The sequence below is a fragment of the Bombina bombina genome, chromosome 1, assembly GCF_027579735.1.
Source record: "Bombina bombina isolate aBomBom1 chromosome 1, aBomBom1.pri, whole genome shotgun sequence".
Taxonomy (NCBI): domain Eukaryota; kingdom Metazoa; phylum Chordata; class Amphibia; order Anura; family Bombinatoridae; genus Bombina; species Bombina bombina.
In genome coordinates this window covers 942,741,916-942,765,058 of record NC_069499.1, presented here as the reverse complement: position 1 = coordinate 942,765,058, position 23,143 = coordinate 942,741,916, and the positions used below count along the sequence as shown (strand labels likewise).

The 23,143-nt window shown below is 38.3% G+C and overlaps 1 protein-coding gene across 1 annotated transcript in view; it reads right to left on the bottom strand.

Moving 5' to 3' along the window:
* CSTF1 (cleavage stimulation factor subunit 1) overlaps window positions 1-23,143 on the bottom strand; it is a 73,865-nt gene that overhangs the window by 47,192 nt on the left and 3,530 nt on the right. The window contains exons 2-5 of the mRNA XM_053702849.1: window positions 22,935-23,130; window positions 22,054-22,331; window positions 13,579-13,776; window positions 12,806-13,196 (exon numbers count right to left, since the gene is read on the bottom strand). Coding sequence (XP_053558824.1) covers window positions 12,806-13,196; window positions 13,579-13,776; window positions 22,054-22,331; window positions 22,935-23,103 — 1,036 coding nt within the window. The 5' untranslated portion in view covers window positions 23,104-23,130. The remainder of the gene's footprint in view (window positions 1-12,805; window positions 13,197-13,578; window positions 13,777-22,053; window positions 22,332-22,934; window positions 23,131-23,143) is intronic.

Here is a 23,143-nt window from a genome sequence, read left to right as displayed (position 1 = left end):
TGTTGACCAGCCGTCTCATTAGCCAACCAAATAACACTTCCCAACCAAAAGGAAAGAGTAGAAGAAGTAGCCTTCTGGCCCTTACGCTTGCCAAAGAAAACCACAAAAAGGGCAGAAGACTTGACAAAATTCTCTGGTAGCCTGTAGAAAGAATTAACGCACGCACAACATCCAGGTTATGCAACAGGCGTTCTTTCTGAGAAGGAGGATTAGGACAGAATGAAGGAACGACAATCTCCCGATTGATATACCGGTCCGACACTACCTTAGGAAGAAATCCCAAACTAGTACGAAGGACCGCCTTATCCGCATGAAAAATAAGGTAAGAAGAGCCGAGAAGTCAGAAACTCTGCAAGCAGAAGAAATGGCGAGGAGAAACAAAACTTTCCAAGATAACAATATGGCGGAGCAACAGGTTTAAACACAGGTCTGATTCTGACCAAGGCCTGAACAAAGGATTGAACATCCGGCAAGTCTGCCAGACATTTATGCAAAAGAATAGACAGTGCAGAAATCTGACCCTTCAGAGTATTGACTGAGAAGCCTTTCGCCAGGCCCTCCTGAATAAAGTACAGAATGCGGGGAAACTCTCACTTGACTCCAAAAGAACCCTCTAGATTTGCACCAATAAAAAGGTATTTACACCATATGGTAAATTTTGTGAGTTACTGGCTTACGAGCCTGAAGCATGGTATCAATTACCTTTTCTGAAAAACCCCGCATAGACAAGACTAGGCGTTCAATCTCCAAGCAGTCAGCTTCAGATAATCTAGATTTGGATGAAGGAAGGGACCCTGAAGTAGAAGGTCCTTCATCAGAGGCAACTTCCACGGGGGAAAGAACAACACCTTTACCAGGTCTGCAAACCAAATTTTGCGAGGCCACGCTGGACCAATTAGAATCACCCAAGCCTGCCCCTGTTTGACCCGGGCTATCACCCAAGGAAGAAGGGCAAATGGAGGGAACAGATAAATTAGACCGAAGTCCCACAAAACCACCAGAGCGTTGACCAGAGCTGCATGTGGATCTTTTGATCTTGATCCGTACATTTGAAGCTTGGCGTTTAGACGAGATGCCATTAGATCCATCTCCGGAACTCCCCACCTGAGAGTTATCATTTAGAATACCTCCGGGTGGAGAGCCCACTCCCCTGGATGAAAAGTCTTTCTGCTCAGATAATCCGCCTCCCAGTTGTCCACCACTGGGATGTGGATGGCAGTCACCTCCTTCATAGCTAATAAGCTCAGAGTTCCTCCCTGGTGGATGATTTAAGCCACCAAAGTTTAGTTGTCTGATTGAAATCTGATAAACCGGACAAAAGCTAATGGAGGCCAAGCTATTAGAGCATTGTAGATGGCTCTCAACAGGATATTCATTTTGAGGGCAGACTCCATCTGAAAACAGATCCCCTGAGCTCCTAACAGATCCCAAAATGATCAGACATCTGTTGCAACAATCTCCCAGGGAGGTCTCAAGCATGAGCCACCAGGACAAAATTCTCTCGTCGGGTCGTCCAAGACCATTCTCAGAGAGGACCGTTGAAAAAAATCATGATGGGTATTCTGGAAAAGAGGCCCTGTGACCAATCATGGAGAAATACAGCTATATAATAGCACATACTCCTGAGATCTGATCATCTCAAAAAATGCTAAAAGGGTACTGAACCTAGAGCTGATGGAGAATCCGCAGAGGATTAATGCTGGGCTACCAGGTAAACCCTAAGTAGGAACATCAAAATATTTAAATATAGATATAAGAGGAGCGTATTAAATAAAACTACACAAGCAAGAAAAGAGCTGAAATGAACATGACTACTTGCTGTCAGCAAGAATAAGAATATCAGTAGAAAAAGAACACTACTGACTAAACTATAAATTATCCCCATCGGGGAAAATAATTAAAAATTACCCAGCAATAAGAATGTATACCTTTCTACAGAGAAAAGGAGGAATAAAACATGGAATGCTTAAATCCCTGAAAACCACATCTAACAAGAATAGTAGAAAAAAAAACAAAAAACATAGAATAAGCAGACAATGCTTATATCTAGAATATACTTCTAAAGCAAAAAGAATAGGAATAAAAAACATGTGAATGCTAACAATCCCCAAAAGGCAGCCATTAATATGTACAGAATCAAAAAAGATAAGATAAGAAGGGATAGTGCTTATAACGATATCCAGAATATATATCTACTGAAGATAGAGAGGGATGAAAAATACAAATGCTAAACCTTTCAAAGATACAGTTGAATAAAGGTTAAATTGTTTATTCCCCAACCAGAATAGGGAATCAAACCGGTAACTCTTGGTTACGAAATTGCTTACTTAACCACATTGCTACCCAAGTAGCACTACGATAAACTGATATACCATGAATCACGATATCAAAATACTTCTATTATAACAATATATAGATAAAACATGAGAATGCCAAAATTTCCCTCAATATGAGAGATAAATAATACTGAGCCCATATACCCAAACTAGGGGAAAATCCCCAATACATTCATTTAATATGCCCAGCAGACATAATGCTTATAGCTATCCACAAACAATCTACTGAATAAAAAAAATAGGGGAAATCATGATTAAATTATATTTTTTCCTATCGAACTCTCTACCATATTCTTAAAATGCAGAGATCTTGACAGTGCTAATTACAGGGTCACTAGCCAAGAAGAGAACTATTGACTATATAGAACAGTACTTGTAGACTCGTAGCTATGCATACTGTGCTATATGGCTATTTCCCATTTATGAGGAGAATCTTTAGCCGAGGCTAAAAAACCTCCATATCACTAGGCTTAAAGTTATTACAGCCTAAAGTGCAGTTATATTAACAACCTTCCTAGGAAGCTAAAAAGGAAAGAATATGCAAATTAACTTCATAAAAACTGTATAGAACATTAATGAAATCACAACAAACGCAAGTGAAATTCATCACCATGCCCTAGAAAATAAACCCTCCTAGGTAAGGATCAATAATACTGGACACAATGGTTGTCTAAAACAAGGGGTCACAATCTAAAGTTAGAGGGTAGCAGATTCAGGAGAAATTTGAGGAAGCATTTTTTTTACAGAAAGGGTGGTGGATTCATGGAATAAACTTCCATTTGAGGTGGTAAACACAAAGACTGTAAAGGAATTTAAAAATGCCTGGGACATGAATAAGGCTATCCTAAGGAAAAAAGTAACATGTAATATGGGTAGACTTGATGGGCCTTTTTGGTTCTTATCTACCGTCAAATTCTAAGTTTCTAATAGAAAATAACAAGAGAACCTCATCCAGATACACTGAAAATGATCTGGTGTCATATTATAAAGCAGCCACCAGATGGCAGCAAAGCTATATAGACCGATAGAGCAGGAGAAAATATATATCCTGTCTCAAGTAGAAAAATACAGACACCCAAGAATGTAAAACATAAAATACATACATCACTTCAGAAATAAAGTATCCCAGATCATAAAAATGGCAAACATAAAATAAACTGCTATATAGCAGCCATGCAAAGTTGAAACACATAGTAGTGCACAAAACGATATGGCCAAATAAATCACTAGGATACACATACGAGAAGACAAATTCCCCTCTAAAAAAATAGTGCGATCCAGATCCGACAATGTAGGCAAAAAGGCGCCCAAACATGTGGCGGGAAAATAAACCCCACCGCTACCGGTTTCAGTCTCAAACACAATAAAGACTGTAAATACATAGGAGCACACTAACTCTGTACTAAAATGCTGCTCCAAAAGGAGCCCTCTGCCTACTAGTGGGAAAATAGGCTAATGGCGGCGACCCTCTAATAAGCAGAATTATATAAGAGAACCAATGCCGGTCTCAAAAACGCCCAAATTAATGGCGAGTAGCCGGATTACGGTGTGGGCGTCTTCAGCCCCTACACCTGAACCGCAAATCTAAACCCACTCTAAAATAGCAAGCAGTGAGAAAATACAGCGGTTCAGACCCCATAGATTAAACTCCAGAGTGGAGGGTAAGAACTACAGGACATCCCAAAGCCTTGTTTAAATATTCATGGCTAAATGGCGGTTTATCATGTAACCGCAAAACTAATCCAGAGGCCCCTCACTGGTTTAAAAAGCGGCCATACTCTAGACCGCAAAATAAAGGCCGATACCCTCAGACCTGCGTGTGTAAATAAATGCCAGGTACTGATAATATGGTTCTTGAGAGGCTGCCAGCATCTAGCTGCACTGTATGGCTCAGTAAGAAAAAGACTGCCTTGTACTGACGCAGTATAATAAAGTCTGCAAGCTGCTCCACTTAACCGGCTAATACAGGGACCCTATGTGTGAGATAAGGGAAGCGACTGAACCCGTTCTTAGGTTCATTTACACAAAAAGGGAATAAAAAAAATCTGTCTCCCTTTGAAGACTAAGGTCGTGTTACTTGTACCCGCTGGCCCTTCAAAAAAATCCTAACCATGAAGAGATTTTACTGTCCATAGACTCCAATATTAAAAAGAGGGAATTAACCCCTAAAGTGCTAGGGTCTTCTCACCTAGAAGGGGATAAAGCACTTACCTTTGGAGCTGCAGGGCAGGTACAGCTTCTCAGGTATGACAGACTCAGCCGACCTCTGACAGGGACTTGTAGAAAAAGAAAAACAGAGTAACCAACCGTGGTTTTCTATATAGGGGTAGCATAAATGTTGGAAGGTAAGCAAAGGATTACCTCGTCATATATGGACACAGCATAGCCCCAATCCTTGCTTGCAGGGAAAAATATCCATTAAAGGATTATTATCTTCAGACACCATCTTCACACATCCTCCTGATGTACAATGCAAAGAATGACTGGGGGTTTATGGGAAGTGTGAGTGATACTTAAAGTGAATGTAAATTTTGATGCTAAAGTGCCCGGGTTTTTAAAACTTCGATCAAAAACAGGGGCACTTTAATTCATCAAAATTTACATTTCACTCCTGTTGTGAAAAAAAAAAAAAGTACCTTTTAATCTTCACAGCAGCTCCAGCTTCCTCCGGTCTCACAAGCTATTTCTGATGTCATAAATGATTGATAGGTCATCCTCCAATCACAGCTCCCCGCCCCCCCCGGGGGAATCAGTGTCTGATTCAACACTGTGATTGGAGGAAGCCGGATGCCTCATTTTAGACCCAGGAAGAGACTTTGAAATGGATGAAGGAAGCTGGAGCTGCTGTGAAGATTAAAAGGTAAGTTTTTTTCACAACAGGAGTGAAATGTAAATTTTGATGAATTAAAGTGCCCCTGTTTTTAATCAAAGTTTTAAAAACCAGGCACTTTAGCATCAAAATTTACATTCACTTTAAAAGCTTTACTGGGGTGTTCTTTGCCTCCTCCTGGTGGCCAGGAGTTGAATTCTCACTAGTAATCAGAATGATATTTCGTAGACTCTCCATGCTGTGAGAAAGAAAAATAAATAAATAGAAAATAAATTAAAAAGTCCAATTAAACTTTCATGATTCAGATAGGGTATGTAATTTTAAACAACTTTCTAATTTACAATTTTCATCAAATTTGTTCTCTTGGTATTTTTAGTTGAACGCTAAACCTAGGTAGGATAATATGCTAATTTCTAAGCCCTTGAAGGCCGCCTCTTATCTGAATGCATTTGACAGTTTTTCACAGATAGAGGACGTTAGTTCATGTGTTTCATATAAATAACATTGTGCTCACGCATGTGGAGTTATTTAAGAATCAGCACTAATAGCCTGAAATGCAAGTCTGTCAAAATAACTGAAATAAGGGGGCAGTCTGCAGAAGCTTAGATACAAGGTAATTACAGAGGTAAAGCGTATATTTCTATAACAATGTTGGTTATGCAAAACTGGGGAATGATAAATAAAGGGATTATCTATCTTTTTAAACAAGACCATTTTTGGTGTTAACTGTCTCTAAGTTTAATTTTTCTCATCTGAATATATTTTAAATTAAATATGTATGACAGGTTTCCTTAAAATCTCTGTTAACCCCTTAATCTTTATAAAAACAGAATTTATGCTTATTTGATAATTTACTTTCTCTTGCGGTGTATCCAGTCCACGGATTCATCCTTTACTTGTGGGATATTCTCATTCCCTACAGGAAGTGGCAAAGAGATCACACAGCAGAGCTGTCCATATAGCTCCCCCTCTAGCTCCACCCCCCAGTCATTCGACCAAAGGTAAGGAAGAAAAAGGAGAAACCATAGGGTGCAGTGGCGACTGTAGTTTAAACAAAATGTTTTTACCTGACTTAATTGCCAGGGTGGGCCGTGGACTGGATACACCACAAGAGAAAGTAATTTATCAGGTAAGCATAAATTCTGTTTTCTGTTGCAAGGTGTATCCAGTCCACGGATTCATCCTTTACTTGTGGGATACCAATACCAAAGCTTTAGGACACGGATGAAGGGAGGGAACAAGACAGGTACCTTAAACGGAAGGCACCACTGCTTGCAAAACCTCTCTCCCAAAAATAGCCTCCGAAGAAGCAAAAGTATTGAATTTGTAAAATTTGGCAAAAGTATGCAGTGAAGACCAAGTCGCTGCCTTACAAATCTGTTCAACAGAAGCCTCATTCTTGAAAGCCCATGTGGAAGCCACTGCTCTGGTAGAATGTGCAGTAATTCTTTCAGGAGGCTGCTGGCCAGCAGTCTCATAGGCCAAACAGATGATGCTTTTCAGCCAAAAGGAAAGAGAGGTAGCAGTCGCTTTCTGACCTCTCCTCTTACCAGAATAGATGACAAACAAGGAAGATGTTTGTCTGAAATCCTTAGTTGCCTGCAAATAGAACTTTAGAGCACAAACTACATCAAGATTGTGCAACAGACGTTCCTTCTTCGAAGAAGGATTGGGGCACAGAGAAGGAACAATTTCCTGGTTAATATTCTTGTTAGAAACCACTTTAGGAAGAAAACCAGGTTTAGTACGCAAAACTACCTTATCTGCATGGAACACCAGGTAAGGTGAATCACACTGTAAGGCAGATAATTCTGAGACTCTTCGAACAGAAGAGATAGCTACCAAAAACAAAACTTTCCAAGATAACTTAATATCTATGGAATGTAAAGGTTCAAACGGAACCCCTTGAAGAACTGAAAGAACTAGATTTAGACTCCATGGCGGAGCCACAGGTTTATAGACAGGCTTGATTCTGACTAAAGCCTGTGCAAACGCTTGAAGGTCTGGTACCTCTGCCAGACGCTTGTGTAAAAGGATAGACAGAGCAGATATCTGTCCCTTTAAAGAACTAGCCGACAATCCTTTCTCCAATCCGTCTTGGAGAAATGACAATATCCTGGGAATCCTAATCTTACTCCATGAGTAACCCTTGGATTCACACCAACAAAGATATTTCCGCCATATCTTATGGTATATTTTCCTGGTGACAGGCTTTCTAGCCTGAATCAGTGTATCTATAACTGACTCAGAGAAACCACGCTTTGATAGAATTAAGCGTTCAATCTCCAAGCAGTCAGACGTAGAGAAACTAGATTTGGATGCTTGAACGGACCCTGTATTAGAAGGTCCTGCCTCATTGGCAGTGTCCATGGTGGGACAGATGACATGTCCACTAGGTCTGCATACCAAGTCCTGCGTGGCCACGCAGGCGCTATCAAAATCACTGATGCCTTCTCCTGCTTGATTCTGGCGATCAGACGAGGGAGAAGAGGAAACGGTGGGAAAACATAAGCCAGATTGAAGGACCAAGGCGCTGCTAGAGCATCTATCAATGCCGCCTTGGGGTCCCGGGACCTGGATCCGTAGAGAGGAAGCTTGGTGTTCTGACGGGACGCCATCAGATCCAACTCTGGAATGCCCCATAGCTGAGTCAACTGGGCAAATACCTCCGGGTGGAGTTCCCACTCCCCTGGGTGAAAAGTCTGGCGACTCAGAAAATCCAAAAAAAGTATTTTTCCAGCCACCAGTTAAACTTTAAAAAGACCTTTATTCATTTCTTACAGGGTCCATCATATCAACAACGTTTCAAACCTATGCCAGGTTCTTAATCATGTCTGCTGAATAGTATACAGGTGTGTCTTTTATACCTGTCCAACAGAAATATATGAAAAATATGGAGGCTCCTGTTTCCTGTCACTTCCTCTCCATGGGTCATAACATCGGTCAACTTAGGTTTCAAGTCATTGAACAAGTTGAGAGACCCAGGAGGGGAGGTGACAGGGACCAGATGCTTAAAAGAAGGGAGATGTTTTGGATAAACAGATTAAACACAATGATACCTGAAGGCTTAAACAAAGATTTTGAATGGTCATTATTTTTTTGATTATATATGATAGCATGTACCTGTAGCAGCATATTTGATTCTGATACTATAATGTGTATAGGTTTTAATTGTAAGTATATAAATTTGGTTTTAAATTTCCATGTGATAAACATACATAAGCAATGAAGAAACCAACTTAAAATATAGGAATTTACAATAAATCCCTTTAAATAATTATCACATGTAATTTTAAATTTTGACCACAAGATGGCACTGTTGTGCAATCTGATAAAAGTTGGTCAGGTATAAAAGACACACCTGTATACTATTCAGCAGACATGATTAAGAACCTGGCATAGGTTTGAAACGTTGTTGATATGATGGACCCTGTAAGAAATGAATAAAGGTCTTTTTAAAGTTTAACTGGTGGCTGGAAAAATACTTTTTTTGGATACACATTGGGGTCTGGCTAACCCTTTTCCCGTGCCCCAGAAGGAAAATAGGTGCTGTCTTTCACTATCATATTTACAAGACTCAGAAAATCCGCCTCCCAGTTGTCTACTCCTGGGATGTGAATTGCTGAGAGATGGCAGGAGTGGTCCTCCGCCCACCTGATTATTTTGGTTACTTCCTTCATCGCTAGGGAACTCTTTGTTCCTCCCTGATGATTGATGTAAGCTACAGTCGTGATGTTGTCCGACTGAAATCTGATGAATTTGGCCGCAGCTAGTTGAGGCCATGCCTGAAGCGCGTTGAATATCGCCCTCAGTTCCAGAATGTTTATTGGGAGAAGAGATTCTTCCCGAGACCATAAGCCTTGAGCTTTCAGAGAGTCCCAGACCGCACCCCAGCCCAACAGACTGGCGTCGGTCGTTACAATGATCCACTCTGGTCTGCGGAAACATATTTCCTGAGACAACCATCAGAGAAGAGAAACACTGGTTTCCTGGTCCAACTGTATTTGAGGAGACAAATCTGCACAATCCCCATTCCACTGATTGAGCATGCATAGTTGCAGTGGTCTGAGATGTATCCGAGCGAAAGGGACTATTGTCCATTGCCGCTACCATTAATCCGATTGCCTCCATGCACTGAGCTACAGATGGCCGAGGAATGGAATGAAGAACTCGGCAAGTAGTTAAAAGTTTCAACTTTTTTCATTTCTACCTAATCTATTAGTGTTCCTAGGAAGGGAACCCTTGTGAGTGGGGACAGAGAACTCTTTTTGATGTTCACCTTCCACCCGTGAGACCTCAGAAAGGCCAGTACAATCTCTGTGTGAGCCTTGGCTCTGTGAAAGGACGGCGCCTGAATTAAGATGTCGTCCAAATAAGGTGCCACTGCTATGCCCCGCGGTCTTAGATCCGCCAGAAGGGACCCTAGCACCTTTGTGAAAATTCTGGGAGCAGTGGCTAAACCGAATGGAAGAGCCACGAACTGGTAATGCTTGTCTAGAAAAGTGAACATGAGGAACTAATGATGATCTTTGTGGATAGGGATATGCAGGTACGCATCCTTTAGATCCACGGTAGTCATATATTGACCTTCCTGGATCATAGGTAAGATTGTCCGAATGGTCTCCATCTTGAATGATGGGACTCTGAGGAATCTGTTTAGAATTTTTAGATCCAGGATGGGTCTGAAAGTTCCTTCTTTTTTGGGAACCACAAACAGATTTGAGTAAAACCCCAGCCCTTGTTCCGCAATTGTAACTGGGTATATCACTCCCATCGTATGTAGATCTTCTACACAGCGTAAGAACGCCTATTTCTTTGTCTGGTCTGTAGACAGACGAGAAATGTGGAACCTTCCCCTTGGAGGGGAGTCCTTGAATTCTAGAAGATATCCCTGGGTAACCATCTCTAAAGCCCAGGGATCGTGAACATCTCTTGCCCAGGCCTGAGCGAAGAGAGAAAGTCTGCCCCCTACTAGATCCGGTCCCGGATCAGGGGCTACCCCTTCATGCTGTCTTGGTAGCAGCTGCAGGCTTTTTGGCCTGTTTACCCTTGTTCCAGCCCTGGTAAGGCTTCCAGGTTGCCTTGGGCTGTGAAGCGTTACCCTCTTGCTTTGCAGCTGTAGAGGCTGAAGCAGGACCGCTCCTGAAATTACGAAAGGAACGAAAATTAGCTTTGTTTTTAGCCTTAAAGGGCTTGTCCTGAGGGAGAGCATGGCCCTTTCCCCCGGTGATTTCTGAAATAATCCCTTTCAATTCTGGCCCGAAAAGGGTCTTTCCTTTGAAAGGGATATTTAATAATTTGGATTTTGACGACACATCGGCCGACCATGACTTGAGCCAAAGCGCTCTGCGCGCCATAATGGCGAAACCTGAATTTTTTGCCGCTAACTTAGCTAATTGCAAAGCGGCATCTGTGATAAAAGAATTAGCCAGCTTTAGAGCCTTAATTCTATCTATAATTTCGTCATATGAGGTCTCCGTCTGGAGCGACTCCTCCAGCACCTCAAACCAGAAAGCCGCTGCAGTAGTTACAGGAATAATGCAGGCAATAGGTTGGAGAAGAAAACCTTGTTGAACAAAAATTTTCTTAAGTAAACCTAACTTTTTATCCATAGGATCTTTAAAAGCACAACTGTCTTCAATTGGTATGGTTGTGCGTTTAGCAAGTGAAGAAACAGCCCCCTCTACCTTAGGGACCGTCTGCCACGAGTCCCGCCTGGGGTCAGTTATGGGGAACATTTTCTTAAAAATAGGGGGGGGGGGGGGGGACGGACAAAAGGGACACCTGGTCTATCCCACTCCCTAGTAACAATATCCGCAGCCCTCTTAGGGATCGGAAACGCATCAGTGTATACAGGGACCTCTAGGTACTTGTCCATTTTACACAACTTCTCTGGGACCACCATAGGGTCACAATCATCCAGAGTAGCTAATACCTCCCTCAGCCATACGCGGAGGTGTTCCAATTTAAACGCTAATGAATCTGACTCTGCCTGATGAGAAACCTTTCCTGAATTGGAAATTTCTCCCTCAGACATCAAATCCCTCACCCCCACTTCAGAGTGTTGTGAGGGTACATCAGATAAGGCTACCAAAGCTTCAGACTGCTCATAATCTGTTCTTAAAACAGAGCTATCGCGCTTTGCAGGGAAAACTGGCAGTTTGGATAGAAAGGCCGCAAGGGAATTATCCATGACTGTCGCTAGTTGTTGTAATGTAATAGGGGCAGACGCACTAGAGGTACTAGGCATCGCTTGCGCGAGCGTAACTGGTTGTGACACATAGGGAGAGGTAGACGGACTATCCTCATTACCTTCAGTCTGAGAATCATCTAGGGCCACACTTTTAAGTGCAACAATATGATCTTTAAAGTGTATAGACATATTAGTGCAATTGGGACACATTCTGAGAGGGGGTTCCACCATGGCTTCTAAACACATTGAACAAGGATTTTCCTTAGTGTCAGACATGTTTAACAGACTAGTAGCATACACAAGCAGGCTTGGAAAACACTTTAATCAAATAAAAAACACAATTTGAAAAAACGTTACTGTGCCTTTAAGAAATAAAAAGAGCACACAATTTTACAAAACAGTGAAAAATGCAGCAATCCTTTTGAAATTTTCACAGTATGTACCTAAGGCTTTAATATGATTGCACCACAAGTTGCAGAACGATTAACCCCTTAATGCCCAAACCAGAGCAGCCTAAAGCCAGCAACCGGTTAACCAACTACAGCACCTTGCCACAGCTTACTGCTGTGGCCCTACCTGCCCTTAGGGATCAGTTTTGGGGGAAAAAGGCTTCTGTTAGGCCCTCAATCAGCAGCTGGACCCTCCATGTGAAGCAGCATGAACTGTCTTTCAATTCTAACTGCACATCTGAGGCGCGAAATTAGGCCCCTCCCACTCCAGAGTTGTGAGGCCTACAAAAATCACTTCTGAGTGACTAAATTTTTGCCATGTGGAAAATAACCCCAGAAAAACACTCCAAAGTGCTTAAAAAGTGTCTCCAACGAGTATTTCTTAAACAAATAATCGATTGCCCTGAGTTAGTGTCAACCAGCCTAATTAGCCCGGTTATGTAAGCATTCAATTCTTTACTAAGTCTCAGAACATAGCTTACCCTCCCCAAATGGGGATCTTGTCAGTCTTCTAGCATTATCTCAGTCTTGTCTAGAAATAAATGACTGAACATACCTCATTGCAGTCAAGCCTGCAAACTGTTCCCCCCTCTGGTACTCCTCTGTCCTGTGTGGGAACAGCAGTGGATTTTAGTTACAACATGCTAAAATCATTTTTCTCTCAGCAGAAATCTTCATCACTTTCTGCTAGAGAGTAAATAGTACAAACCGGTACCATTTAAAAATAAACTTTTGATTGAAGATATAAAACTACAATTCTAACACCACATTCACTTTACCCTCCCGTAGAGAGACCCTAATGCTTAGAGCCGGCAAAGAGAATGACTGGGGGGGTGGAGCTAGAGGGGGAGCTATATGGACAGCTCTGCTGTGTGCTCTCTTTGCCACTTCCTGTAGGGAATGAGAATATCCCACAAGTAAAGGATGAATCCGTGGACTGGATACACCTTGCAAGAGAAAAGGTAAACACACACATAAAGCTTGACTTTTAACTCACCTGTGTATTTGACCAACATCCTCCCAGTGGAGATCTCCCAAAGTTTGGCTACAGAGTCTTTACCACTTGAAAGAATGTACTTGGAGTTCTTAGAGAAGATTGCAGAGCACACTTCTGCACCATCATGGGCCTTTTCAAATGTATTAATGCAGCGATTGGACACTCCATCCCATAACTTGATGCTGCCATCCTTGCTGCAGGTCACATAGGTGTTTGCACTGCTGTTATAATTAACAGAGCAAATGGCACCCGTGTGTTGGTCTTGTGGGTTACTGGACACAAAGCACTGGAAGGTGTTGACGTCATAGAGGCGCAGTGTAGGGTGTTGTGTGCCAACAATAATGAAGTCTCCAGAGGGGTGGAATGATATTGAACGTAGCATTTCTGCTTCCTGTAAAATTGTAAATATGAAAGATATTTAAACAGTACATGTAACAGCACAAAACCAAATTAACCAAACTTCAGCCTTATCACACACTGCAAAAGGTGGGGGGGGGGGATAATTTACACTCTCAGTTGTCTAAAACCACCTTATTTTTGTAGGATCTTTTGTTTATCTTTAAAGCTTTACATGCTGAAATGAAAGATATTAACAAGAATAAATGCATTACTTCCTCACTAACTTTAATGTTTTAATTAATGAAGGTAAGACACTGACTCATGGAGAAATTAAATTTAAAAATACATCAAAATGGTAAAAAGAATTATGAAATTTTAAAGCAAATATTTGTACAAGAGTGATCGTACATGTTTACAACAAAAGGGGCACTAACCTGTATGTACTTGAAGGCTCTTTTAGCCGACGGTTTTGAGTAGTCAAATAATTTCAAAGTGAAGTCTTTGGAAGCAGATGCCAGAATCTGTTCTGTTGGGTGGAAAGCAAGACAAGTGACCTCGTCAACATGGTCATACAACGTGCGAATCACAGGGTGGTTTTCCATATTCTGCTGGGCGGTTTCATTCATCATAATCTATAGAGGAAAATAGGCATAAAGCAAAAAGGCTGGAAAAAAATAGTGTAGAGTACAAGTACCTTGTTTCCAAGCCACAAGTACAACATTGTTACTGATAGTCACAGGGATACAGAATTTAGACATTAGCATCTGAATGCAGAAGAAGGAGGCCGCCCGCAGCGTTTGACTCTTTTCGGAGCCAGATTCCTTCTTGTGAAAGTGCACAAGATTTGCACAGATCTTAGTGTGTTGCACTTTCACAAGAAGGAATCGGGTTCCGAATAGAGACGAATGTCACAAGTTGCTGTCTTCTTCTAACTAAGCATCAGAATTGCTCATATCTAATCAATTCAATTACTATATTATATATAGCATATGCAGCAACTGTGGAGAATTGTGATGTATCTGAAAAGTGGATTTCAAATACCAAATGCATTTCTGAGATATACTCCTTTTAGCAGAAATACGTGTATACTATGAGGGCTAACTTTTAAGTAGGCATTTTAAGACGTGCATATTTTTGGGTTTAGGTATTTGTTAATTAAAATGGACACTGTACCCAAAAATTTTCTTTCGTGATTCAGATTGAGCATGAAATTTTAAGCAACTTTCTAATTTACTCCTATTATCAAATTTTCTTCATTCTCTTGGTATCTTTATTTGAAATGCAAGAATGTAAGTTTAGATGCCGGCCCAATTTTGGTGAACAACCTGGGTTGTCCTTGCTGATTGGTGGATAAATTCATCCACCAATAAAAAAGTGCTGTCCGGAGTTCTGATCCCAAAAAAAGCTTAGATGCCTTCTTTTTCAAATAAAGATAGCAAGAGAACGAAGAAAAATTGATAATAGGAGTAAAAAAGAAAAAAAAAATGCTTAAAATTGCACACTCTGAATTACAAAAGAAAATTTTTGGGTTCAGTGTCCCTTTAAACAAATCCTGAAAATGGCTGCACTCTGCACCAGTAGGCATGAGATTTATTAGGAAAAAAAGCGCTACACACAAATATCTGTGCAAATACGAAGCCCTTTTCAGGATTTGTTTAACAAATAACTAAACCGAAAACGTTCACGTCTACATTTTCATCAAAATTTAAATGTCCATTAGTGTCTTTCAATTTGGATAAGAATCATTTCTGCAAAACACTTGTATTAGTGAAAATATTTCTAATAAGTGAGGACTGTTTTAATGATAGATTTAGAGAGTGTATGGGACAGAAGAACCTGTATCCTGAGATTGCTCCTGCTCAAAAAGCTGATGATGACTTGTATGTGAACCACTACCACACAGCATTTATCAGGTACCAATAACATCATGTGTAATGGGATTTGGGGCAGAAGACAAACAAGCGTGCATGAGACTGATGGCCATACTCAGCAGCAGGTTGGGCCACATTAAAGGAATTTAAAACAGTATGAGATTGTCATAAAAAAAATGTTGAATTATGTGTAATTAAAAAGGGACAGGTCCAGTAAACAATAAACTTTCATGATTCAGATAGGGCATGTAATTTTAAAACAACTTATCATCAATTTTGCTTTGTTCTCTGGGTATTCTTAGTTGAAAGCTAAACCTAGGAGGCTTATATGCAAATGTATTATTGAAGGCCGCCTCTTATCTGAATACATTTTTAATACTTTTACACAACTAGAGGGTGCTAGTTCATGTGTGCCATATAGATAACATTGTGCTCATGCACGTGGAGTTACCTAGGAGCCAGCACTGATTGGCTAAAATGCAAGTCAGTCAAAAGTACTGAAATAAGGGGGCAGTCTGCAGAGGCTTAGATACAAGGTAATCAGAGAGGTAATAAGTATATTAATATAACTGTGTTGGTTATGCAAAACTGGGGAATGGGTAATAAAGGGATTATCTATCTTTTTAAACCATAAAAATTCTGGTGTAGACTGTCCCTTTAAAAAATAAAAAAAAAAAAATTTTTTTTTAGCAATCTACTTTAAGTTTTTATTTTGTTCCCTTTTCCTGTAATTTAACTCTGAAATGTTTTGTTTTCCTAAATGTTATAACGTAATGGGTGTCGCTAGGTTAGAACTTAAGCTGCCCCTTTATTGGTTTCCCCTGCTGAAAACAATTGTGACAGATTTAAAACAGACAATAAAAGAGACTGTCCAAACAAGGCTGTGTGTAACCTAAAAGGGAGTTCCACACTGGTTTGTTTGCACAGATAAATAGAAAACTAGTTAAAACATGGCGGCACCCATTAGCTTATATAAACTACATTGTGACACTTATATTTTAAACAACTAATATAATTGTAAAATACCTCCACATATTATCCTAAGGCTAATCTGTGTGCTTTGTATGTTTACAGTAACAAAAAGGTATTTTAAAAAAGAAGCGTAACTAAAGTTTAAAGGGACACTGAACTCAAATTTTTTCTTTAGTGATTCAGATAGAGCATGCAGTTTTAAGCAACTTTCTAATTTATTTCTATTATCAATTTAATTTTTCTTCGTTCTCTCGATATATTTATTTGAAAAAGAAGGCATCTAAGCTTTTTTTTTGTTCAGAACTCTGGACAGGACTTTTTTTTATTGGTGGATGAATTTATCCACCAATCAGCAAGGACAACCCAGGTTGTTCACCAAAAATGGGCCGGCATCTAAACTTACATTCTTGCATTTCAAATAAAGATACCAAGAGAATTAAGAAAATTTGATAATAGGAGTAAATTAGAAAGTTGCTTAAAATTTCATTCTCTATCTGAATCACGAAAGAAAAAAATTGGGTTCAGTGTCCCTTTAATGACAAAGTGTCCATGTTTTTAAGAGTATTTTTAAATACTGGGCATTAAATCACTCATGTGGATGGGTGGGTGTACACTGGTACTTAGAGAATGCAGTACAAGCCTCCTAACTATTCTAATTTCTCACAAATTAGAATAAAGATAATAGATATAGAGTAGCGTTTTGTTAGAGGCGCCCCAAAAGGCTGACTGTAAAAGTGGCTAGAATGTGAAAATCATAACAACTACTTAATGTAGAAATTAAAAAATATGAAAATACTACTATAAATGAATAAAATTTTCTTAGTGCGAGTTACTATGTAAACTCTGTTTTATATAAACCTGGTTTGGGTAATCTAAATTAGAATTTAAAACTCCAAGGAAATTTCACTTACGGACCCAATGTTCACTCTAATTTAAACTTACAGAAAAGAAAAAAAAAAAAACTTACATTGATAGAAAGAAATATAAATTTAATAAATATAAAAAGAAATTGACATTCAAATATCTCGGTAAATACTATGATTATTGTAAAAATCAATAAAAATATAGACACCGGTGTCACTAACAATTAAAATTCAATTTACTGTTATTTATAACTGGGCATAAAAACATTAATACAATCATCTAATGATAAAGGCGTCTCAAGATTTTCTGCAACTAACAGCCATGTATTACATGCAGAAGAAAATATTAGGCACTTGCGATGTATTCAAATGCTCAATAAATGTATTCTTCTATTCAGTGAAATTTATGTAATAAGTCAGTTCATAAATTTTGACTCTCTTCTTCAGCGTGTGAATAATAAATCTTGAATGTCCAGGTCTGTATCGTAGTGTGTTTGGGTACAATGATGTTGAACTGTTCGATTGTTTCAATGAATGAGCAGCTATTTCAAGATGTGGTTTGTTTATGTTCCAGGTGGTTACTATATTGTAACTTAAATTGATACTCACTGTTGTTTCTTCGGCTTCAGAGCTAGTAGTTATTGCTTTCGTACTTACTCTTAGAAGCTACTTTGTTTCACTTAAAAGGGACACTCAGGTTAAATTAAATTTTCATTCAGATACAGCATGTAATTTTAAACAACTTTTCAATTTACTTCCATTAAAAAAAACATGTACAGTCTTTTATATTTACACTTTTTGAGTCACCAGATCCTACTGAGCATGTGCAAGAATTCACAGACTATACGTATATGCATTTGTGATTGGCTGATTGCTATCACATGGTACAAGGGGAGTGGAAATATATATAACTTTGAAATTTGCTATAAAATAAACTACTACTCCTTTGAAGTTCAGAATAAGTGCTATTGCATTGTCTTGTTATCTTGCATTTGTTGATTATGCAAATCTAATGTGTTGACTGGTCCTTTAATGCTTCGACCGACTGGTCTGCTTACAGTCTGTTTTTGGTGTGTCGAATCTTATCCAATCCGTGTGGGCGCACTCATCATACTCCACACGGATTGGATAAGATTCGACACACCGAAGCATTAAGTGAAACAAAGTAGCTTCTAAGAGTAAGTACGAAAGCAATAACTACTAGCTCTGAAGCCGAAGAAACAACAGTGAGTATCAATTTAAGTTACAATATAGTAACCACCTGGAACATAAACAAACCACATCTTGAAATAGCTGCTCATTCATTGAAACAATCGAACAGTTCAACATCATTGTACCCAAACACACTACGATACAGACCTGGACATTCAAGATTTATTATTCACACGCTGAAGAAGAGAGTCAAAATTTATGAACTGACTTATTACATAAATTTCACTGAATAGAAGAATACATTTATTGAGCATTTGAATACATCGCAAGTGCCTAATATTTTCTTCTGCATGTAATACATGGCTGTTAGTTGCAGAAAATCTTGAGACGCCTTTATCATTAGATGATTGTATTAATGTTTTTATGCCCAGTTATAAATAACAGTAAATTGAATTTTAATTGTTAGTGACACCGGTGTCTATATTTTTTATTGATTTTTACAATAATCATAGTATTTACCGAGATATTTGAATGTCAATTTCTTTTTATATTTATTAAATTTATATTTCTATCAATGTAAGTTTTTTCTTTTCTGTAAGTTTCAATTAGAGTGAACATTGGGTCCGTAAGTGAAATTTCCTTTGAGTTTTAAATTCTAATTTAGATTACCCAAACCAGGTTTATATAAAACAGATTTTACATAGTAACTCGCACTAAGAAAATTTTATTCATTTATAGTAGTATTTTTGAATTTCTACATTAAGTAGTTATGATTTTCACATTCTAGCCACTTTTACAGTCAGCCTTTTGGGGCGCCTCTAACAAAACGCTACTCTATATCCATTAAATCAAGTAGTAAGAAGTGAATACAGCGCCAACAAGAGGCCAAGGGATAAATATACTCACAGAGAGATAAAAGAAGATTATTTAATGAACCATGTTAAAAAGCATCAGTAATAAAAGACTATATATAAAAAATGTAAAAAGCACATATAAATAAAATTACAAATACAGGAATATCTTACAGAAGCGGCTCAAAGGGCCAAAGCTGATAATTACAATAAAAACAGAGGTAATAACAGGTGATCAGTGTGAGTGGTACACCAGAATAAGAGTGTATACTAATAAAACAGAATTAGCCTAAGTACAACTGTAGCAAGTGCATCAAGCAAAAAACTAATAAACAATAATACAAACAATAGTGTTCAAAATTAGTGTTACAAAAATAGTGTTCCAAAAAATAGAAAAATGCACTGCAGTGCAAAAAAAAAGGGGGGTAGCAAAATAATTGTATAGATACAATCAAATAGTGAGTGAGTGCAAATGGATATAAAAATGCTAGCTACTTAATCCAGTGAGGTTAAGATATAATTAAATAAAATACACAATATGCAATAACATAAAAAATAAAATACACAATATGCAATAACATAAAAAAAAAAATATATATAAATTATAATCCAAAAAAGTGTTCAAAAAGTTGATCAACAAATGTTAGTGAAGAACAAAAATAAGTCAATCAAAACTAAAAAATGAAAAAAAATGGGTGATGAAAAGCAACTTGAAAGTGAGGAAATTGATTCCTTCCAATGTTAGTTACTTTAACAGATCCAAATTCCTGAGTGTGGTTGCTGAAGTAGCTGATTGGATCCTAGCACCTGTCAGCTGCTCCTATGGTATCCTAAAAAGTGTCCCTGTAAAAAAAGAAGAAAAAAAAAAGAGAAGAGAAAGGCCCTTTTTTGAGGGCAGAAACGCGTTGACCCTAGTCTTGAAAAAGGCCCTTTTTGAGGGCAGAAACGCGTTGACATATTGGTAAGCATTACTTTAATCTTTACTTCATTCTCATATTGGATACACTATGTTGTGAATTTCTTTTTTTACAGGGACACTTTTTAGGATACCATAGGAGCAGCTGACAGGTGCTAGGATCCAATCAGCTACTTCAGCAACCACACTCAGGAATTTGGATCTGTTAAAGTAACTAACATTGGAAGGAATCAATTTCCTCACTTTCACCTTGCTTTTCATCACCCATTTTTTAGTTTTGATTGACTTATTTTTGTTCTTCACCAACATTTGTTGATCAACTTTTTGAACACTTTTTTGGATTATAATTTATATATATATATTTTTTTTTTTTAATGTTATTGCATATTGTGTATTTTATTTTTTATGTTATTGCATATTGTGTATTTTATTTAATTATATCTTAACCTCACTGGATTAAGTAGCTAGCATTTTTATATCCATTTGCACTCACTCACTATTTGATTGTATCTATACAATTATTTTGCTACCCCCCTTTTTTTTTGCACTGCAGTGCATTTTTCTATTTTTTGGAACACTATTTTTGTAACACTAATTTTGAACACTATTGTTTGTATTATTGTTTATTAGTTTTTTGCATGATGCACTTGCTACAGTTGTACTTAGGCTAATTCTGTTTTATTAGTATACACTCTTATTCTGGTGTACCACTCACAATGATCACCTGTTATTACCTCTGTTTTTATTGTAATCATCAGCTTTGGCCCTTTGAGCCGCTTCTGTAAGATATTCCTGTATTTGTAATTTTATTTATATGTGCTTTTTACATTTTTTATATATAGTCTTTTATTACTGATGCTTTTTAACATGGTTCATTAAATAATCTTCTTTTATCTCTCTGTGAGTATATTTATCCCTTGGCCTCTTGTTGGCGCTGTATTCACTTCTTACTACTTGTGCATATTTTTTGGAGGTTGGTTAGGATCTCTGTTTGGATACAGCTTGGGGATTACCTTAGCGCTTGTACACACACCCTTTATCACTATATCCATTAAATCACTCAACTTTACAATCACTTTAAGGGGACATGAAACCCAACATTTTTTCTTTCATGATTCAGGTTGAGCATACAATTTTTTTAACAACTTTCCAATTTACTTCTATTAATTTTTCTAGCCTACCTAGGTATGCTTTAAACAAAGAATACCAAGGGAACAGAAAAAAAATTAGATAATAGAAGTAAATTGGAAAGTTGTTTAACATTGTATGCTCTACCTGAATCATGAAAGAAAAGTTTTGGGTTTGATGTCCCTTTAATGCTTGAAAATATTAGTGTGGATGTAGATGTGTGGATGTAGATATGTATATACATTTGTGTGTAGTAACATATTTTAACAGAAAATCATAGTTTAAGAGTAAGTGAAGAACTTCACTATTTAACCTTTAGCTTAGTGCTCAAACGATAGCTAACAAGAGTGTTTCAGCACACTCCACAGAAGTCTATTATGTAAGGAACTTAGGACACCAGCGCTATTCAACATCCAGATGTTAGCAGGCCCTAGGACTTTTGCTTGAGTGATGATATATTACTTTCAACTGAAGTACAATTAGTTTAACTTGAGTGATGTTAACGCACAAAAGTGCTAATATTTTTGTGATCCACTTGTAATTTAACCCTATGGGGTAGATTTATCATAGTGTGAGAGGATATGATACGATGTAGCGTATCATGTCCACTGCACATCAATAAATGCCGACAGCATACGCTGTTGGCATTTATCATTGCACCAGAAGTTCTTGTAAACTGCTGGTGCAATGCCTCCCCCTGCAGATTTGCGGCTAGCAGGGGGTGTCAATCAACATGTTCAGTGTGACGACGTCACTGCCATCACTGGATTTCACTCTACCCCAGATGACAACACATGGCCATTATACACACACTTAAAAAATTGTGCAGATTATGACCATGTGTTGTCATCTGCTATAAGCGGTTAACTTTATTCAACACATTTGATTTAAAAGGATTGGATTTTATGATTGACCTTTTGCGTTTCTTAAATTTATTATTGATTGTGACTGCAGATAATGAATGTAAATTGCAGATTTAATTTTTCAGTAATTAGTCTATAAAACGTTCTTATTTGGGTCCCATAACAAAATTAATTTACCTCACTTTTTAAGTGCTTTTAATGTCTTCTATAAAGCCTTTATATGTACAACGAATGGTTATCATCTGCTGGCAGCATCTCACAATATTTTTTATTTGTTTCAGTCTCTGCATTACCTCAATTGGCATAGCACTTTTGGCCAACATGCGCTCAGTGTCAAGTATCTTTATGGAAGCATCTGCGGAACCAGTGGCTATCAGCTGGCCATCTCTGCTATAGGTTGCCACTCGGCATGGTCCCTTATGAGAGGTCACATAACAGGTCTCGTATTCTGAGGCCTCTGGGGACATAGTTTGGACATCTGCATCAAATTCCAGATCAATGCCCGTTCCTGGCGCCACAGTGTCAGAACGGCCAATTGCATACTGTACAGCACTGTCGTCATTCTCCATGCCTTCAAAACAACAAGCCAATACCATTACCTAATTATCAATGCAAACAGGAACACAGATACAATTCTTAACATTACTTTTTACAGCTTACAAATGGGTGTAATCAATTTAAAGTATTTGGACCATTAACTTCTTTAGAAATAAAAATGGGGTTTAGAAGCTAGTAAAATTGAAATTGTCTCTCAATTTGGCAAACAATGTAAAACATTATCCTTAAAGTGAATGTAAATTTTGATGCTAAAGTGCCCGGTTTTTAATGGGGCACTTAAATTCATCAAAATATACATTTCACTTGAAGACGACCGGGAGAAGCTGGGGCAGCTGTCAAGTTTAAATGGTAAGACTTTTTTTCACAACACGAGTGTAATGTAAATTTTGATGAATTAAAGTGCCCCTGTTTTTAATTGAATTTTTAAAAACCGTGCACTTTAGCATCAAAATTTACTTTCACTTTAATGTACATTTGCCTGTTTTTAATGAGTAGACAAGTAATTTTTCTCCCCTGACTGGTAAACTTTAGTGATATTTTTCCATCCTGGCTAGTATCTTTCACTAGTAATAGAGACTTGCAAAGGAGAATTGTTGATCTTTAAATTGTTCCTTACCCACTTTAATGAGGTGAAGTAACTGCTCAGAAGGTGCGCAGACAGAGTGGAGCTTTAGCTCGTTGACTAGACCATTAGCAATCTGGAGGTGCCCATCGTACAGCAATTGGCTAACAATCAGTTTGTACAGCTGCTGGCGATCTTTAAGGGTTATTTTATATCTGTACATTCTTAGGCCTTGAAAAGCACTTGCAACCTAAAAACCACAA